The sequence below is a fragment of the Eschrichtius robustus genome, chromosome X (assembly GCF_028021215.1).
Source record: "Eschrichtius robustus isolate mEscRob2 chromosome X, mEscRob2.pri, whole genome shotgun sequence".
Taxonomy (NCBI): Eukaryota; Metazoa; Chordata; class Mammalia; order Artiodactyla; family Eschrichtiidae; genus Eschrichtius; species Eschrichtius robustus.
In genome coordinates this window covers 134,790,677-134,808,278 of record NC_090845.1, presented here as the reverse complement: position 1 = coordinate 134,808,278, position 17,602 = coordinate 134,790,677, and the positions used below count along the sequence as shown (strand labels likewise).

Here is a 17,602-nt window from a genome sequence, read left to right as displayed (position 1 = left end):
TTCCTCCCGCCACACGCAGCAGCCATTAGCCCTCCCCTCGTGTCTCGGCCGGGGGAGGGGGAGTGGCCCGCCCGTCGCGTCCTCCCCACCCCCGCAGCCAGTCGTCCTCTCCTCTGGCCCCCAAAGCCGGCCCCACCCGCCCAGCAAGAAGCCCTCCGCTCCGGGACCCCCCACGCTTAGCCATTACCCCACCCTCTGCACCCCGACTCCAGAACGACCCCACCAGCCACCCCGGCAGCCAGCGGAGCTTCTTGATGCCTCATGCAGCAGGGCAGGACCCCTCCCTGGACCCCACAAATCCATCTGCCATGGTCAACAGCCTCCACCGGATCACAGCAGCCCCAGCGCCTGCCCCTCTCAGCACCACTTACGCCCCTCGTGGCCAGGCAGCTCCTCCCCGCCCCCCCTCCCCGGACTACATCCCCCCCATAAACCCTCCCCCAGCAACCAGCTGGTGGCACTCGTCTCTGGGCCCTGCAAGCCGGGCGCCCCCCATGCTTAGAGATCAGACTGCCTCTCTCACCTCCCCACACCGGGGAGTCCTCCCCCGAGCACCCTCAGAGCCAGGGGCTCTCGCCTCTCGCACCCCAGACGCAGAGCCCACCCCTCTTGCCCTCGCCCACCCGGGAGCCGGAGCCCCCTTCCTGCCACGAGCGTCCTCCGCCCCCACCCCACCCCACCCCCCGCCCCGGCGGGAGCTCCCATAACGCCTACCGCACCCGCGCCCGGGAGTCCTCCCCATCGACCCACACCTGCGCCAGGAGTAGCTCCGCCTTCCTCCCGCCACACGCAGCAGCTGTTAGCCTTCGCCTCGTGTCTCGGCCCGAGGAGGGGGAGTGGCCCGCCCGTCGCGTCCTCTCCACCCCTGCAGCCAGTCGTCCTCTCCTCTGGCCCCCAAAGCCGGCCCCACCCGCCCAGCAGGAAGCCCTCCGCTCTGGACCCTCCCCCACTACATCCCCCCATACACCCTCCCCCACCCACCAGCTGGTGGCGCTCCGCTCTGGGCCCTGGAAGCTGGGCGCCCCCCCATGCGTAGAGATCAGACTGCCTATCTCACCTCCCCACACCGAGGAGTCCCCCCCCCAGCACCCTCAGAGCCAGGGGCTCTCGCCTCTCACACCCCAGACGCAGAGCCCACCCGTCTTGCCCCCCCCCCCACCTGGGAGCCGGAGCCCCCTTCCTGCCACGAGCGTCCTCCGCCCCACCCCACCCCCTGCCCCGGCGGGAGCTCCCATAACGCCTACCGCTCCCGCGCCCGGGAGTCCTCCCCATCGACCCGCGCCTCAGCCAGGAGTAGCTCCACCTTCCTCCCGCCACACGCAGCAGCCGTTAGCCCTCGCCTCTGTCTCAGCCCGAGGAGGGGGCCCGAGAGTCCTCCCCATCGACCCGCGCCTGTGCCAGGAGTAGCTCCGCCTTCCTCCCGCCACACGCAGCAGCCGTTAGCCCTCCCCTCCTGTCTCGGCCCGGGGAGGCGGAGTGGCCCGCCCGTCGCGTCCTCCCCACCCCCGCAGGCAGTCGTCCTCTCCTCTGGCCCCCAAAGCTGGCTCCACTCGCCCAGGAGGAAGCCCTCCGCTCTGGACCCCCCCCACGCTTAGCCATTAGCCCCACCCCGGCAGCCAGCGGAGCTTCTTGATGCCTCATGCAGCAGGGCGGGACCCCTCCCTGGACCCCCACAAATCCATCTGCCATGGTCAACAGCCTCCACCGGATCACAGCAGCCCCAGCGCCTCCCCTCTCAGCATCACTTACGCCCCTCGTGGCCAGGCAGCACCTCCCCGCCCCCCCCCACAACATCCCCCCATACACCCTCCCCCACCCACCACCTGCTGGCGATCCGCTCTGGGCCCTGCAAGCCGGGCGCCCCCCATGCTTAGAGATCAGACTGCCTCTCTCACCTCCCCACGCCGGGGAGTCCTCCCCCGAGCACCCCCAGAGACAGGGGCTCTCGCCTCTCGCACCCCAGATGCAGAGCCCACCCCTCTTGCCCCCGCCCACCCGGGAGCCGGAGCCCCCTTCCTGCCACGAGCGTCCTGCCCCCCACCCCACCCCCCACCCCGGCGGGAGCTCCCCCAACGCCTACCGTGCCCACGCCCGGAAGTCCTCCCCATCGACCCGTGCCTCAGCCAGGAGTAGCTCCGCCTTCCTCCCGCCACACGCAGCAGCCCTTAGCCCTCGCCTCGTGTCTCGGCCCGAGGAGGGGGAGTGGCCCGCCCGTCGCGTCCTCTCCACCCCCGCAGCCAGTCGTCCTCTCCTTTGGCCCCCAAAGCCGGCCCCACCCGCCCAGCAGGAAGCCCTCCGCTCTGGACCCCCCCCCCCCCACGCTTAGCCATTAGCCCAACCCTCTGCACCCCAACTCCAGAACGCCCCCCACCAGCCACCCCGGCAGCCAGCTGTCCTGCCCTCGGACCAGCACACTGAGGGACCCTTCCCCCAGCCCCCCTTCAGCCCGCTGCCCTCCGCCGCCCCTCCCCCACTCCCCATCGAGCAGCCCGTACCCCTCCCCCCACCCCCACTCCTTCCCAGCGCCCCCGGTACCTGCGGAGTCCAGCCCCCGGCAAAGCCCCCGCCTGTCTCCTGACTTTCTCTGACTCTGTGGATGACGCCGGAGTCCCGCTCAGAAGGGGCTGAAGAGCTCGTCTCAGCACTGCAGCCAGGAACTGTGCAGCCCACTGTCCCAGGCACTCTGTGCGAACGCCACGTGGGTTTCCGGGTGCTCCCGGAAGCCCGAGGAAGATGAGGGAGAAAGATCTAGACGTCTCCTTACAGAGAAAGTGGTTGGATCAGAAGAGCACGTGAGGAGGCGCTTTGCTACGGAAGCTGCAGTAGCCACGCGCACTGAGGGCGTGAGGTCCCAAGGCTTGGCGCCTCTGGAAGCAAAAGACACGCCCATTGGCCTTCCACCAATAGGAAGGCCTCCCTGCAAGGCTGCGGAGTCGGAGGAGCAAACTTGGAGATGCAGAGCCCATGGTGGCACATAGGTCAATCTGTCTTTACAGGTGGGTTTCTACTGTGATTGACAACGTCAGAAACCTACTGTTTTTCCTTTTTCTTCTTTTTTTAATTTTTGAATTTTGTTTTATTTTTTTTTACAGCAGGTTCTTATTAGTTATCCATTTTATACATATTAGTGTACATATGTCAATCCCAATCTCTCAATTCATCACAGCACCACCACCCCCGCCCCCACCACTTTCCCACGTTGGTGTCCATACGTTTGTGCTCTACATCTGTGTCTCTACTTCTGCCCTGCAAACCGGTTCATCTGTACCATTTTTCTAGGTTCCACGTATATGCATTAATATACGATATTTGTTTTTCTCTCTCTGACTCCCTTTACTCTGTATGACAGTCTCTAGATCCATCCACGTCTCTACAAATGACCCAATTTCGTTCCTTTGTACGGCTGAGTAATAAAGTACTAGTAATAAAGCTCTTCTTTATATGGACTGATTTCTTGTCTAGTTGTTATCAACTAGCCATCTTCTCACATGGCAGAAGAGGATGAGGCAGCTGTCTGGGGTCTCTTTTATAAGGGAGCTAGTCTCATTCATGAGGGCTCCCCCCTCATGGGCTAATCACTTCCCAGGGCCCCACCTCCAAATCCCATCCCTTTGGGGGTTAGAATTTAACAGGTGAATGAGGGGGACAGGTTTACAAATATTCAGTCCATAGCACTGTCTGTCCAACTATTTTTGCTCCTATGTTCCCTTTTTCCTGCTGAGATCATCAAGTTTTTCATTTACATTTTAATTTCTCTACTGCCTTTTTAGGCAATTATCAGTTTGTGCTAAAACTTTACTATTCACCTATGAAATGGAAGAAAAACCCTCACCATGTCTGGGTCTGCAAAGTGCCTAGCCTACCCTTTCACTGGAGAGGTGTCCCATGGGCGCTGAGCAGGAATCCGACTCTGGACCCCCGCCCTTACCCCCAGCCCTTTCCCTCCGTTGCCCACAGCAGAGGCCAGACTCAGATGAAAGTTTCAGGGAAATTTACTAAGAGAAACATTGACTGAAACCATTGAACAGAGGGCATGATAACACAGAGAGGAACTTCTAACAGCCACCAGATCCCTCGGGTCCCGGGCACGCCCCCCCAGGATCCCCAACAAGGTGCCTCTGCTATACCCCACCCGGTGGCCCTCCATCCCCACACATTCTCCCTTCCTGAGGGCACCGCGGGTGGCCTCTCACCAGGAAGATGGGCGCCAGCAATGCCCACTCCCCCCAGGGCAGCCCCTCCCCATCTGGCCCACCTGCCCGGGGCCTGGCCCTGCCCTATGGTGGGCACAGGACAGTCCCACAGCAAGGCACGCACCACTGAGCCGACGACAGAGTGTCCCGAGGAACAATGGGGTGGCCTTCAGTTGTACTGCTAATTACTTTCACATTTCCAAGTAAATTCCTATTCCAATGCCATGTTATCTTGTTCAGGATCACAAAATAATATGGGAATCTTACAATTTGTTTTACCCAATTGCAAAACTCTTGTCGTTCAACTGAATTAGTGCAAATACATGTGTGATTAATGTCATTCACAAACTTAGATAGTGAAGCTTATTAAGCCTTCTTTTAAGTGGAACAATATTTGAAAATTTCCTAAGGAAAACAGAGATGAAATTCCATGTCATCATACACAACAGGAACCCAAAGATGTTGCACACCGGGTTCCCCCAACTGCCTGGGCCCTCACTACTTAGAAGGCTGACCGCTCCCTCTTCAAACTCAGAGGGAAGGATCAGCCTCCCTTCCTGCCCCACGGGAGAAGCTGCTGGACGTGGGCCTGGAAGGAGCCTGGCTGCTGCTCTGGCTCAGGCCCCCTCTTCCTCATCGCTCACAGCCTCTGCACACAGGGATGGGAAGGACCTGGGATCCAAGGTATTGACACTGGGCAGATGCTCCAGGACCTGCCACTTGCTGGTCTCCGCATGGGCCCGGGGACCCCACAGGAACTCGTAGCGGGCGGGGTCACAGTGGGGCACCTGCCGGTACTCCAGGTAGCCCTCCTGCACCCACACTTTGGTGAGGAGCTCCCTGGGCTCCCCATAGATGTAGTGCTCCCTCCCGGCACACACACCCACCTTGCTAGGTGCTCCCCACACCTCCTCCTCAAGGGCAACAAAGTCGTCCTCCAGGAGGATCAGGCCCAGGAGCAACACCAGGAGGCCGGGCTTGGGCATGCTCGGCCCGTCACTCAGCATCCCATCGTAGGCGAGGCCCAGGGTGGGGACGAGGACATAGGAGTGATTGCTGGGGTCCACTTCCTTCACGTCGAGGCCAAGGACCAGCTGCGAGTGCGCGGAGGCTCGGCTGAAGACCACGGGGAAGTGGTCCTGGTAATCACTGAGGATGGTCAGCATTTCTGCCTCTGTGGTAGTCTCCTTTGTGCGATACTTGGGCAGCAGGAACCCCACCAGGTCAGCCATCAGCACTGTAAGTGCCTCCTGGGTCAAGGACTCGGCATAGGCGGAGAAGGAGGAGGCGACAGGGGAGGAGGAGGACGAGGGGGATGCGGCCTCCTCCCCCGCAGCCCCGAACAGCTGCGCCTCCACCGGGCCCTGGGCCTGGACTGGGGCCTGAAGGTCTGCCTCAGGCTGGCGCAGCTCACTCATCTCGACCAGGGGCCTGATGACTGGGGTCGGGCCGCCGACGGGAGTCTGGGCAGGGGTGACAGATACGGACCACGGACCTGGGGGAGAGAGGGGGTGTGAGCAGCCTCGGCGGAGACACGCACCCTGGGCAGCTCTGACGAAGGCCACTTACAGGGCTCGCCTGGAGGGGTGCCCTCGGGCATCACAGGGGCGCTCCTCCTGGGCGGCCTGTCCCCTGCCAACCTGAAGAAGGAAGCGAGGTGGCTCCTCAGGGTGCAGCCAGCACAGCCCCAGGTATCGACCGGGGCTGAGAGGGGTGTGGGGAGGTGCGGTGACTTGGGCCTTGTGGGGTCCCCTCTGTTCTGGGAGGGGGAGCCCCTGGGTGCACACTCAGGGCACGCACCTCACCTTGACTCCTGGCGCTGCCTTGGCCTCCTCTGCTCTGTGGCCTGAGGACATGTGCCTCAGACCTGGGCCTTCACCTCCCGGTTCCTGGAGCCCCTGTAAGAGGAATGGAGGGGGCACCTCGGGTGTAGATTGTGGCACAGCCCTGGGCCCCTCGGTGCTGGTAGGAGGGGTGGGCCGGACTCTGTAAGGTTCCCACTGTCCTGGCGTGGGTGGCCCCCTGTGTGCTCACTCAGGGCAGGGCCTCCCCTTCCCCCTGGCAGGGCCTGGGCCCTCTGTCTGCTGTCCTGAGGCAAAATTCTCAAGACACATTCCCTGCACTGAAAAGAAGGGCGTGAGGACCTCCACATCTGGCCATGGTGCCCAGGGGCTAACAGGGCTCACAAGGGACAAGCAAACTCCGTGGGGTCCATCTGTGCTCGGACGATGGCGGTCGGCTCAGTCTCCACCTTGACACCCTGCAGGGCCTGGGACAGCTCCCTCTGCTGACTGTGACTCACCTGCATAAGACACCAGAAGAGGAAGTGAGGGGCAGTGTACCCACCTATTCTGGGACACCCACGGCTGACAAAAGGGGCAGGGCCAGCTGGGCTCCAAGTACTCTGTGAGGAGGGGTCTCCCCAGTCTTCTCCATGACCCTTGCCAGGGCCTGAGGCCAGACCCCCAGAGCAAGGCGCCCGCCTCCCTGGGCCCACCCATCTGGAAATGAGGAGGGGTCAGTGAGACAGGTCCTGCCTGGGGTTTCCAGGGCTGACCGTTGGGTCAGGCCAGATTTCTGTGGGCCCCCCTTTGTTCCGGGGATTGGGCTCCCCTCCGTCTTCTCTCGGGGTCCACACCTTGACCTACAAATGACCCAATTTCGTTTCGTTTTATGGCTGAGTAATATTCCATTGTATATATGTACCACATCTTCTTTATCCATTCGTCTGTCGATGGACACTTAGGTTTTTTCCATGTCCTGGCTATTGTAAATAGTGCTGCAATGAACACTGGGGTACATGTGTCTTTTTGAATTATGGTCTTTTCAGGGTATATGCCCAGTAGTGGGATTGCTGGGTTGTGTGGTAGCTCTAGTTTTAGTTTTTTAAGGAACCTCCATACTGTTCTCCATAGTGGCTGTATCAGTTTACATTCCCACCAACAGTGCAATAGGGTTCCCTTTTCTCCACACCCTCTCCAGCATTTATTGTTTGTAGATTTTTTGATGATGGCCATTCTGACTGGTGTGAGCTGATACCTCATTCCAGTTTTGTTTTGCATTTCTCTAATGATTAGTGATGTTGAGCATTCTTTCAAGTGTTTGTTGGCAATCTGTATATCTTCTTTGGAGAAATGTCTATTTAGGTCTTCTGCCCATTTTTGGATTGGGGTGTTTGTTTTTGTAATATTGAGCTGCATGAGCTGTTTATATATTTTGGAGATAAATCATTTGTCCGTTGATTCATTTGCAAATATTTTCTCCCATTCTGAGGGTTGTCTTTTTGTCTTGTTTGTAGTTTCCTTTTGTTTGCAAATGCTTTTAAATTTCATTAGGTCCCATTTGTTTATTTTTGTTTTTATTTCCATTACTCTAGGAGGTGGATCAAAAAAGATCTTGCTGTGATTTATGTCAAAGTGTGTTCTGCCTATGTTTTCCTCTAAGAGTTTTATAGTGTCCAGTCTTACTTTTAGGTTTTTAATCCATTTTGAGTTTATTTTTGTGTATGGTGTTAGGGAGTGTTCTCATTTCTTTCTTTTACATGTAGCTGTCCAGTTTTCCCAGCACCACTTATTGAAGAGGCTGTCTTTTCTCCATTGTATATCCTTGCCTCCTTTGTCATAGATTAGTTGACCATATGTGCGTGGGTTTAGCTCTGGGCTTTCTATCCTGTTCCATTGATCTATATTTCTGTTTTTGTGCCAGTACCATATTGTCTTGATTACTGTAGCTTTGCAGTATAGTCTGAAGTCAGGGAGTCTGATACCTCCAGCTCCATTTTTTTCCCTCAAGACTGCTTTGGCTATTCAGGGTCTTTTGTGTCTTCGAACAAATTTTAAGATTTTTTGTTCTAGTTCTGTAAAAAATGCCATTGGTAATTTGATAGGGATTGCATTGAATCTGTAGATTGCTTTGGGTAGTATAGTCATTTTCACAATATTGATTCTTCCAATCCAGGAACATGGTATATCTCTCCATCTGTTTGTATCATCTTTAATTTCTTTCATCAGTGTCTTATACTTTTCTGCATACAGGTCTTTTGTCTCCCTAGGTAGGTTTATTCCTAGGTATTTTATTCTTTTTGTTGCAGTGGTAAATGGGAGTGTTTCTTTAATTTCTCTTTCAGATTTTTCATCATTAGTGTATAGGAATGCCAGAGATTTCTGTGCATTAACTTTGTATCCTGATACTTAACCAAATTCATTGATTAGTTCTAGTAGTTTTCTGGTGGCATCTTTAGGATTCTCTATGTATAGTATCATGTCATCTGCAAACAGTGACAGTTTTACTTCTTGTTTTCCAATTTGGATTCCTTTTATTTCTTTTTCTTCTCTGATTGCCATGGCTAGGACTTCCAAAACTATGTTGAATAATAGTGGTGAGAGTGGACTTCCTTGTCTTGTTCCTGATCTTAGAGGAAATGCTTTCAGTTTTTCTCCATTGAGAATGATGTTTGCTGTGGGTTTGTCGTATATGGTCTTTATTATGTTGAGGTAGGTTCCCGCTATGCCCACTTTCTGGAGATTTTTTTTATCATAAATGGGTGTTGAATTTTGTCAAAAGCTTTTCCTGCCTCTATTGAGATGGTCATATGTTTTTTTTCTTCAGTTTGTTAATATGGTGTATCACATTGATTGATTTGTGTATACTGAAGAATCCTTGCATCCCTGGGATAAATCCCACTTTATCATGGTGTATGATGCTTTTAATATGTTGTTGGATTCTGTTTGCTAGTATTTTGTTGAGAATTTTTGCATCTATATTCATGAGTGATATTGGTCTGTAATTTTCTTTTTTTGTAGTATCTTTTTTTTTATGCTATCTTTTATTTATTTATTTATTTAATTTATTTATTTTTGGCTGTGTTGGGTCTTCGTTTCTGTGCGAGGGCTTTCTCTAGTTGCGGCAAGTGGGGGCCACTCTTCATCGCGGTGCGCGGGCCTCTCACTATCGCGGCCTCTGTTGTTGCGGAGCACAGGCTCCAGACGCGCAGGCTCAGTAATTGTGGCTCACGGGCCTAGTTGCTCCGCGGCATGTGGGATCTTCCCAGACCAGGGCTCGAACCCGTGTCCCCTGCATTAGCAGGCAGATTCTCAACCACTGCGCAACCAGGGAAGCCCTCTTTGTAGTATCTTTGTCTGGTTTTGGTATCAGGGTGATGGTGGCCTCATAGAATGAGTTTGGGAGTGTTCCTTCCTCTGCAATTTTTTGGAAGAGTTTGAGAAGGATGGGTGTTAGCTCTTCTCTAAATGTTTGATAGAATTCACCTGTAAAGCCATCTGGTCCTGGACTTCTGTTTTTTGGAAGATTTTTAATCACAGTTTCAATTTCATTATTTGTGATTGGTGTGTTCATATTTTCTATTGCTTCCTGGTTCAGTCTTGGAAGGTTATACCTTTCTAAGAATTTGTCCATTTCTTCCAGCTTGTCCATTTTATTGGCATAGAGTTGCTTGAAGTAGTCTCTTAGGATGCTTTGTATTTCTGTGGTGTCTGTTGTAACTTCTCCTTTTTCATTTCTAATTTTATTGATTTGAGTCCTCTCCCTCTTTTTCTTGATGAGTCTGGCTAATGGTTTATCAATTTAGTTTATCTTCTCAAAGAACCAGCTTTTATTTTTATTGATCTTTGCTATTGTTTTCTTTGTTTCTATTTCATTTATTTCTGCTCTGATCTTTATGATTTCTTTCCTTCTGCCAACTTTGGGTTTTGTTTGTTCTTCTTTCTCTAGTTCCTTTAGGTGTAAGGTTAGATTGTTTATTTGAGATTTTTCTTGTTTCTTGAGATAGGCTTGTACTGCTATAAACTTCCCTCTTAGAACTGCTTTTGCTGCATCACAACGTTTTGGATCGTTGTGTTTTCATTGTCATTTGCCTATAGGTATCTTTTGATTTCCTCTTTGATTTCTTCAGTGATCTCTTGGTTATTTAGTAATGTATTGTTTAGCCTCCATGTGTTTGTGTTTTTTACGTTTTTTCTCCTGTAATTGATTTCTAATCTCATAGTGTTGTGGTCAGAAAAGATGCTTGATATGATTTCAATTTTCTTAAATTTACTGAGGCTTGGTTTGTGACCCAAGCTGTGATCTATCCTGGAGAATGTTCCGTGTGCACTTGAGAAGAAAGTGTAATCTGCTGTTTTTGGAGGGAATGTCCTATAAATATCAATTAAATCTATCTGTTCTATTGTGTCATTTAAAGCTTGTGTTTCCTTATTAATTTTCTGTTTAGATGATCTGTCCATTGGTGTAAGTGAGGTATTAAAGTCCCACACTATTACTACTCCAGCTTTCTTTTGATTTCCATTTGCATGGAATATCTTTTTCCATCCCCTCACTTTCAGTCTGTATGTGTCCCTAGGTGTGAAGTGGGTCTCTTGTGGACAGCATATATATGGGTCTTGTTTTTGTATCCATTCAGTGAGCCTGTGTCTTTTGGTTGGAGCACTTAATCCATTCACGTTTAAGGTAATTATCAATATGTATGTTCCTATTACCATTTTCTTAATTGTTTTGGGTTTGTTTTTGTAGGTCCTTTTCTTCTCTTGTGTTTCCCACTTAGAGAAGTTCCTTTAGCATTCGTTGTAGAGCTGGTTTGGTTGTGCTGAATTCTCTTAGCTTTTGCTTGTCTGAAAAGCTTTTGATTTCTCCTTCAAATCTGAATGAGATCCTTGCCGGGTAGAGTAATCTTGGTTGTAGGTTCTTCCCTTTCATCACTTTAAATATGTCATGCCACTCCCTTCTGGCTTGTAGAGTTTCTGCTGAGAAATCAGCTGTTAAGCATATGGGAGTTCCCTTGTATGTTATTTGTCATTTTTCCCTTGCTGCTTTCAATAATTTTTCTTTGTCTGTAACTTTTGCCAATTTGATTACTATGTGTCTCAGCGTGTTTCTCCTTGGGTTTATCCTGTATGGGACTCTCTGTGCTTCCTGGACTTTGGTGGCTATTTCCTTTCCCATGTTAGGGAAGTTTTCAACTATAATCTCTTCAAATATTTTCTCGGGTCCTTTCTCTCTCTCTTCTCCTTCTGGGACCCCTATAATGCAAATGTTGTTGCGTTTAATGTTGTCCCAGAGGTTTCTTAAGCTGTCCTAATTTCTTTTCATTCCTTTTTCTTTATTCTGTTCCGCAGTGGTGAATTCCACCATTCTGTCTTCCAGGTCACTTATCTGTTCTTCTGCCTCAGTTATTCTGCTATTGGTTCCTTCTAGTGTATTTTTCATTTCAGTTATTGTATTGTTCATCTCTGTTTGTTTGTTCTTTAATTCTTCTAGGTCTTTGTTAAACATTTCTTGCATCTTCTCGATCTTTGCCTCCATTCTTATTCCGAGGTCCTGGATCATCTTCACTATCAGTATTCTGAATTCTTTTTCTGGAAGGTTGCCTATCTCCACTTCATTTAGTTGTTTTTCTGGGGTTTTATCTTGTTCCTTCATCTGGTACATAGCCCTCTGCCTTTTCATCTTGTCTATCTTTCTGTGAATGTGGTTTTTCTTCCACAGGCTGCAGGATTGTAGTAGTTCTTGCTTCTGCTGTCTGCCCTCTGGTCAATATGTGAATTCGTTCAGAGGCCTGAGCAGTGGGAGCTGCAGCCCTGACTCCAGCAGAGGTCTGAGGCCCAGTCGGTCCTCAGCAGAGAGTGGCAGGATGGGCACTGGGGGCTCCTGAGCACCTTTAGCACCATCTGCGGCCTCAGGTTGAGGAGCAGTAACCTTGGGAGCTGGAGCAGTCCATTCACTGTGAAATTCCTCCTCATTTGTGGCTTTTTCTGCAGCCCCTGCCCTTCCTTTCCAATCTCTTCAGGATCTGTGGAGGTGATTTTCATAGGACACTACAACCAAATTGGAAATCTTGGGATTCCTAAAAGCCCCTTTGTCCAAATAAGACTTCCAAGGTCGGACTTATATAAAGCAAGACCAGAGCTCGATGGCTGTTATGAATATTCTCATATGTTTCTATACTGCCCAGGCCAATGGGACTGTTGTGCTCTAGTAAGTTCTTAACCCGTAGCAAATCAGCAGCTGCCAGCCGTGCACGGGAGCAGAGAGACCTACCTCCCTGCAAGACTCTGCGTGAATTCTGCAAGCGTGAACTTCTAAGCCACCATCCTCCTCACATATCACCACCACCAGCAGCATTGGTCTGTGGTGGGAGTGTGAAATAAGCTTTCATCGTCTTCAGCCACAGACATTTTCTGGTCGTTGGCTACAGCAGTTAGCCTACCCTGATTAATATACATTAGAAACAAAAGAGCAGGTCTGTATGACTCAGATTTACCCGGAGAAATGGAGACTGGGCTGAAGAAGACTTAATGTAGTAACAGTGACAACAGGGAGCGTGTAGCATTGATCACCTGTAGTGTTCAACACCCACTTTACAGACAGGGAAACAGAGTTTCAGCTCAATGAAGTGTCACCCAGTGTCCACAAATTTGTGGTCACTACCCAGGCCCCTGCAATTGTCACATCTCCTCTGGTGTGTCACAAACTGAGGTTTCAAAATGAAAAGTTCTGTGACACTTCTTACACGTTATATCTGTTTGCTTTCAAGAGGGCTTTTTAATTTTTCAATTGAGACAAAATTCACAAAACATAAAATTGTTCATTTTAAAGTCTACAGTGGCATTTAGTGCATTCACAGTGTTGTGCAACCACCACGCTATCTAGTTCCAGAACATTTTCATCACTCTAGAAGGAGACCCCGCCACTCCCCATTCGCCTTCCCTCAGCCCCTGGTAACCACCAATCTGTTTTCTTTTTTTTTTTTTTTAAACATCTTTATTGAAGTATAATTGCCTTACGATGGTGTGTTAGCTTCTGCTTTATAACGAAGTGAATCAGTTATACATATACAATATGTTCCCATATCTCTTCCCTCTTTCCAATCTGTTTTCTGTCTCTCTGGATTTGGCTATACTGGGACAATTCATGTAAGTGGAAGCATATGTTATATAGGCCTTTGTGTCTTACTTCTTTCACCCAGTGTAATGATTTTGAGATTCATCCACGTTGCACACAGGAACAATTCATTCCTTCTTGCTCAGCAGTGCTCTGTGGTGTGAATGCAGTGCATTACCCATTCATCTGCTGCCAGTTGGGGCTGTTATGAATAGGGCTGCTATGAACATTGTTCTACACATCTTTTTGTGAACATATGCTTTCATATGTGGAATTGCTGGATAATAGGGTAGACATATGGTCAACCTTTTTTTTAAATTTTTTAAATTTTATTTATTTATTTTTGGCTGTGTTGGGTCTTCATTTGCTGCACGTGGGCTTTCTCTAGTTGTGGCAAGCAGGGGCTACTCTTCATTGTGGTGCATGGGCTTCTCACTGTGATGGCTTCTCTTATTGCGGAGCACAGGCTCTAGGCACGCGGGCTCCAGTAGTTCCGGCATACAGGCTCAGTAGTTGTGGCTTGCGGGCTCTAGAGTGCAAGCTCAGTAGTTGTGGCGCATGGGCTTAGTTGCTCCTCGGCATGTGGGATCTTCCTGGACCAGGGCTCGAACCCATGTCCCCTGCATTGGCAGGCAGATTCTTATCTACTGCGCCACCAGGGAAGCCCTGGTCAACTTTTAAAGAAGCTGTTTTCCAACATGGTTGTACCAGTTTATGTTCCCACCAGGAGTGTGTGAGAGTTCTGGTTGCTCCATGCTCTTGCCAACACTTGGTATGGTCAGTCTTTGAAACTTTAGCCTCTTAAATTCAGGCGTCACTTGGTGGCCCTAAACTCCAGATTGTGTCACCATAGCCCAGATTTTCTCAACCTCAACACTACTGACATTTTTGACCAGATGATTCTCTGTTGTAGGAGGCAGTCCTGTGCATTGCAGGATATTTAGCAGTGTCCCTGGTCTCTACACACTAGATGCCAGTAGCACCCTGGAGGGATTTCGTCTGGCTGTCCTAACAAGGTATCCCAAACTTGGTGGCTGTAAACAACAGAACTTTATTCTCTCATGGTTCTGGAGTTCAGCAGTCTGAAATCAGTTTTCCTTGGGCAAAGTGTGTCAGCAGGGCTGTATCCCTGTGGAAGCTCTAGGGGACAGTCTGTTCCTGGCCTCTTCCAGCTTCTAGGGGCTGCTGGCTTCCTTAGCCTGTGGCCTTGTCACTCCAGTCTTCAAGGGCAGCATCTTCCCCTCTCCCTCTGCTCTGTCTTCACGTGCCCGTTCCATCTTCTAAGGATGCGTGTGATAGCACATGTGCTCAGGAGGAACTGCTCTGTCCCTGCCATGTTACCCCATCTGACCCATGCTGCCTCACCCCTCGTACCTCTGTTTCTCCATCTCAGACTTCTCCTCCAAGTTTCAGGCTGTTAGGTTCTAGCTCAGTTTGTCAAAGCCCATCCTCAGATGTGAACAAGAATACACTCTTCTGCAACAACAATAACGTTTGAGACCATTTGTATTGGAGAGGGTGGCCTTAACAGCTTTGGAAGATTTGGGGGGCATTTTGGTTGACTGACCATGATTTTGTCTTTGTAAGAGCATTTTCTACAGTGGTGCATTTGCCTCCACGGCTGTAGGAGATGGACAGAGAGGAGTCCTTGACCAAGGGAGGGACAAGAGAGGAGAGTCAGCCGTGTCACAAGCCAGGACGCTGCTGCTGCCTTGCAGAGGGCAAGGAGGCTGGGCGCCGGAGAGAAGGGGAGATGGAGGGAATAGCCTTATAAATTAACATCTTCTTATTTAGGAATCCCTTTAAGAATGTGTTTAAGAGTATAGTCATGGGACTTCCCTGGTGGTCCAGTGGTTGAGAATCTGCCTTTCAATGCAGGGGACGTGGGTTCGAGCCCTGGTCGGGGAACTAAGATCCCACATGCCGCGTAGCAACTAAGCCCGTGGGCCGCAACTACTGAGCTCGCGCGCCTCAACTAGAGAGCCTGTGTACTGCAAACTACAGAGCCCACACGCTCTGGAGCCCTGGAGTCCACGCGCCACAACTAGAGAGAAGCCCGTGTGCCGCAACAAAGATCCCGCGTGCCACAACTAAGCCCCGACACAGCCAAATAAATAATAAATAAATTTTTAAAAAATAATAAAATTTTAAAAAAGAGTATAGTCATATGTTCTTATAAATATATATTAATGAAGAATCTACTTGTTGACTTCATACTTGTGAAGAATATATTCATGAATATACACTTGGACGTGGTTGGTATCTTGAAAGTCCTTGCAGCTCCATCCTTCATGTAAATGGAAGGACAGCCATGGGGAATGTGCTTTCGGGGTGGACACCCCACCATCTCACCCTCTTTGTGGGTGGTAGCCTTGGCCACATTGTCAGACCAATCTCTTCTCAACAGGGAACAAGGCAGAGACTAATGGAACAGTCCTTGCAATACCATCACGAACTGGCTCTTGATTAATTGGCTTCAACAAATGCGTGTTCAGCTTCTCAGCTGCCTGGGGGCCATCTCCACGTGGTGCCAGTCAAGTCCCTGAAGTAGGACCTAGTTGACCCGCTCACCTCCCATTCCCTGTCGGTGCCTGTGCTTCTCCGCAGGGCCCCGGGCCCCAGCCATTCTCCAGCCTCACCACCCCTGGCTCGGGTCAGGCCTTCCTCGGCTCTTCCCTAAAGAGCTAGAAGCTGCTGTTTGGAAATATTCTAAACCCAGGGAAAACAGAGAAGAACATGATGAAGGTGATATGACCGCCCCCAGCTTTCTCAAGTCTTAATCTATTTGCTTCAAAAAATTTTTTAAGAAATAAAAGTTTAAAAGATGATTCGCTTGAAACTCTCCCATTCCCCTTCCCCCTTTCTCCCCACCTCGCTATCCTCACTAGGCGCTTAGCTTTTCCAGGCATGTTTTTAGACTTTTACTACTTACATATGTGGCCATGAACAACAGGTAGTGATGTTTTATTTGTGTTTTTTTAACAGGTCTACTGAGATATAATTTATGTGCCATAAAATGCACCATTTGAACTGTTTCAATGATCTTTAGTAAATTTACTGAGTTGTGCAGTCGTTACCACAGCCCAATTTTGCTTTTTGTTTTAAACAGCTTTATTGAGCTACAGTTCACATCCCATACAATTCAGCCATTTAAAGTGTAAAGTTCAGTGTTTTTAGCATATTCACAGAGCAGGCCCAGTCCAGAACACTGTCATCGCTTCCAAAAGAAATTCCATCCCCACTAGCAGTCAATCCCCACCTCCTACCCCGTCCAGCCCCCAGCAACCACAGATTTATTTCTGTCTTTATGGATTGGCCTATTCTGGACATTTCTTATAAATGGAATCATACGATATGTGGTCTTTTGTGATTGCTCCATCCCTGTAATCAACAGACTTTTATGGAAGAACTACTGCATACCAAACACTGGTGTGGGACTATGTATGGAATTTAACAGCACGCACGGACAGTTTAGATCTTGATTTGTGCAACTTCTAGTTTATTGCTATTTTTGTAAAGCCGTTACAAAACAGTGACTATATATAAAAGATACATGAATATCGGTGTGGGTGTGTGGCTGACGTGCACCTGGGGTGTTCTGAGGCAGCCCTGGAGGAGGAGGAGGAAGGTGGATTCTGAACCCAAGTCTAGTCCTAAGGGAGGGCCGCTCAGCCCCAGAACGAGCTTGGGGCCGGGCACTCAGGGAGTGTTACTTTCTCTTTTGCTCCCAAGACAAGTGCAGCTGGAAGGACAGGTGAATGAGCACCTACAGGGGCACCTGGACAAGATTTACCACCTCAAACAGAATCTGGCCTGCACCGAGGAGAGAATGGCCATTCTGTCCTATGAGAGAGCCAAGGAGATATGGGTGAGAACCTCACAGTGGGACCTTGTGAGAAGCGGCCAGTGAGAAGGCCGTGGGGACGAGAGAAGCAGAAGATGAGTGAATCCGCTCTGACACCCCTGAACCGAGGGAAGAGGCAGATCCTCAAGCTGTGCCCCACAGCGTCCCGTGTTCCCGTTCATGCTGCCCTTTCCCCGGCTCCGGCTCTGGCTTAGCTGATCTGGGAACTCGCGCACTGAGGCTCCGGTACCCCCGGGTGGTGGGGGATCGGGGTGACAGCGTCACTCTCTTCCTCCTGCAGGAGGTTATGGACACGTTCAAGAGCCGTGTAGTCAAGCTGGAGGCTCTGCAGCAGGTGACCCAACTGGAGGTGACAGAGGGCGTGCGTAGCCGGCCCCGGGGCTTCCTGGTCCTGGTCTCCAGTGCCTGCGCCTGCCAGTTGCCGCTGCTGAACTCGCGCCTGCGCACGGGCACCGCGTTCCTGCTCGTCGGGCTGGACGCCCTGGCCTGGCAGAAGCAGCATGCCATCCCCGCCGCGGACTGGCAGGCCTGGGTCCCCTCCAGATGGAGACTGTGTTCCGGGGATTCCAAGCCTCTACCAGAGGGGCCTTAAAGGGCCTGGCTTCGCTAGCTCCTCCCGCCTCCCCAGACAGCTGCTTCTCGGCTCTCC

General features: G+C 50.8%; 2 protein-coding genes across 2 annotated transcripts in view; one reads left to right on the top strand and one right to left on the bottom strand.

Moving 5' to 3' along the window:
- TEX28 (testis expressed 28) overlaps positions 1-17,597 on the top strand; it is a 53,711-nt gene extending 36,114 nt beyond the window's left edge. The window contains exons 3-4 of the mRNA XM_068532721.1: positions 16,821-16,956; positions 17,234-17,597. Coding sequence (XP_068388822.1) covers positions 16,821-16,956; positions 17,234-17,545 — 448 coding nt within the window. The 3' untranslated portion in view covers positions 17,546-17,597. The remainder of the gene's footprint in view (positions 1-16,820; positions 16,957-17,233) is intronic.
- Positions 4,811-5,611, bottom strand: LOC137757475 (melanoma-associated antigen 9-like). The gene has a single exon (XM_068534173.1). The coding sequence runs from the start codon at positions 5,609-5,611 to the stop codon at positions 4,811-4,813; it is 801 nt and encodes a 266-aa protein (XP_068390274.1).
- Positions 17,598-17,602: the final 5 nt, after the last annotated feature.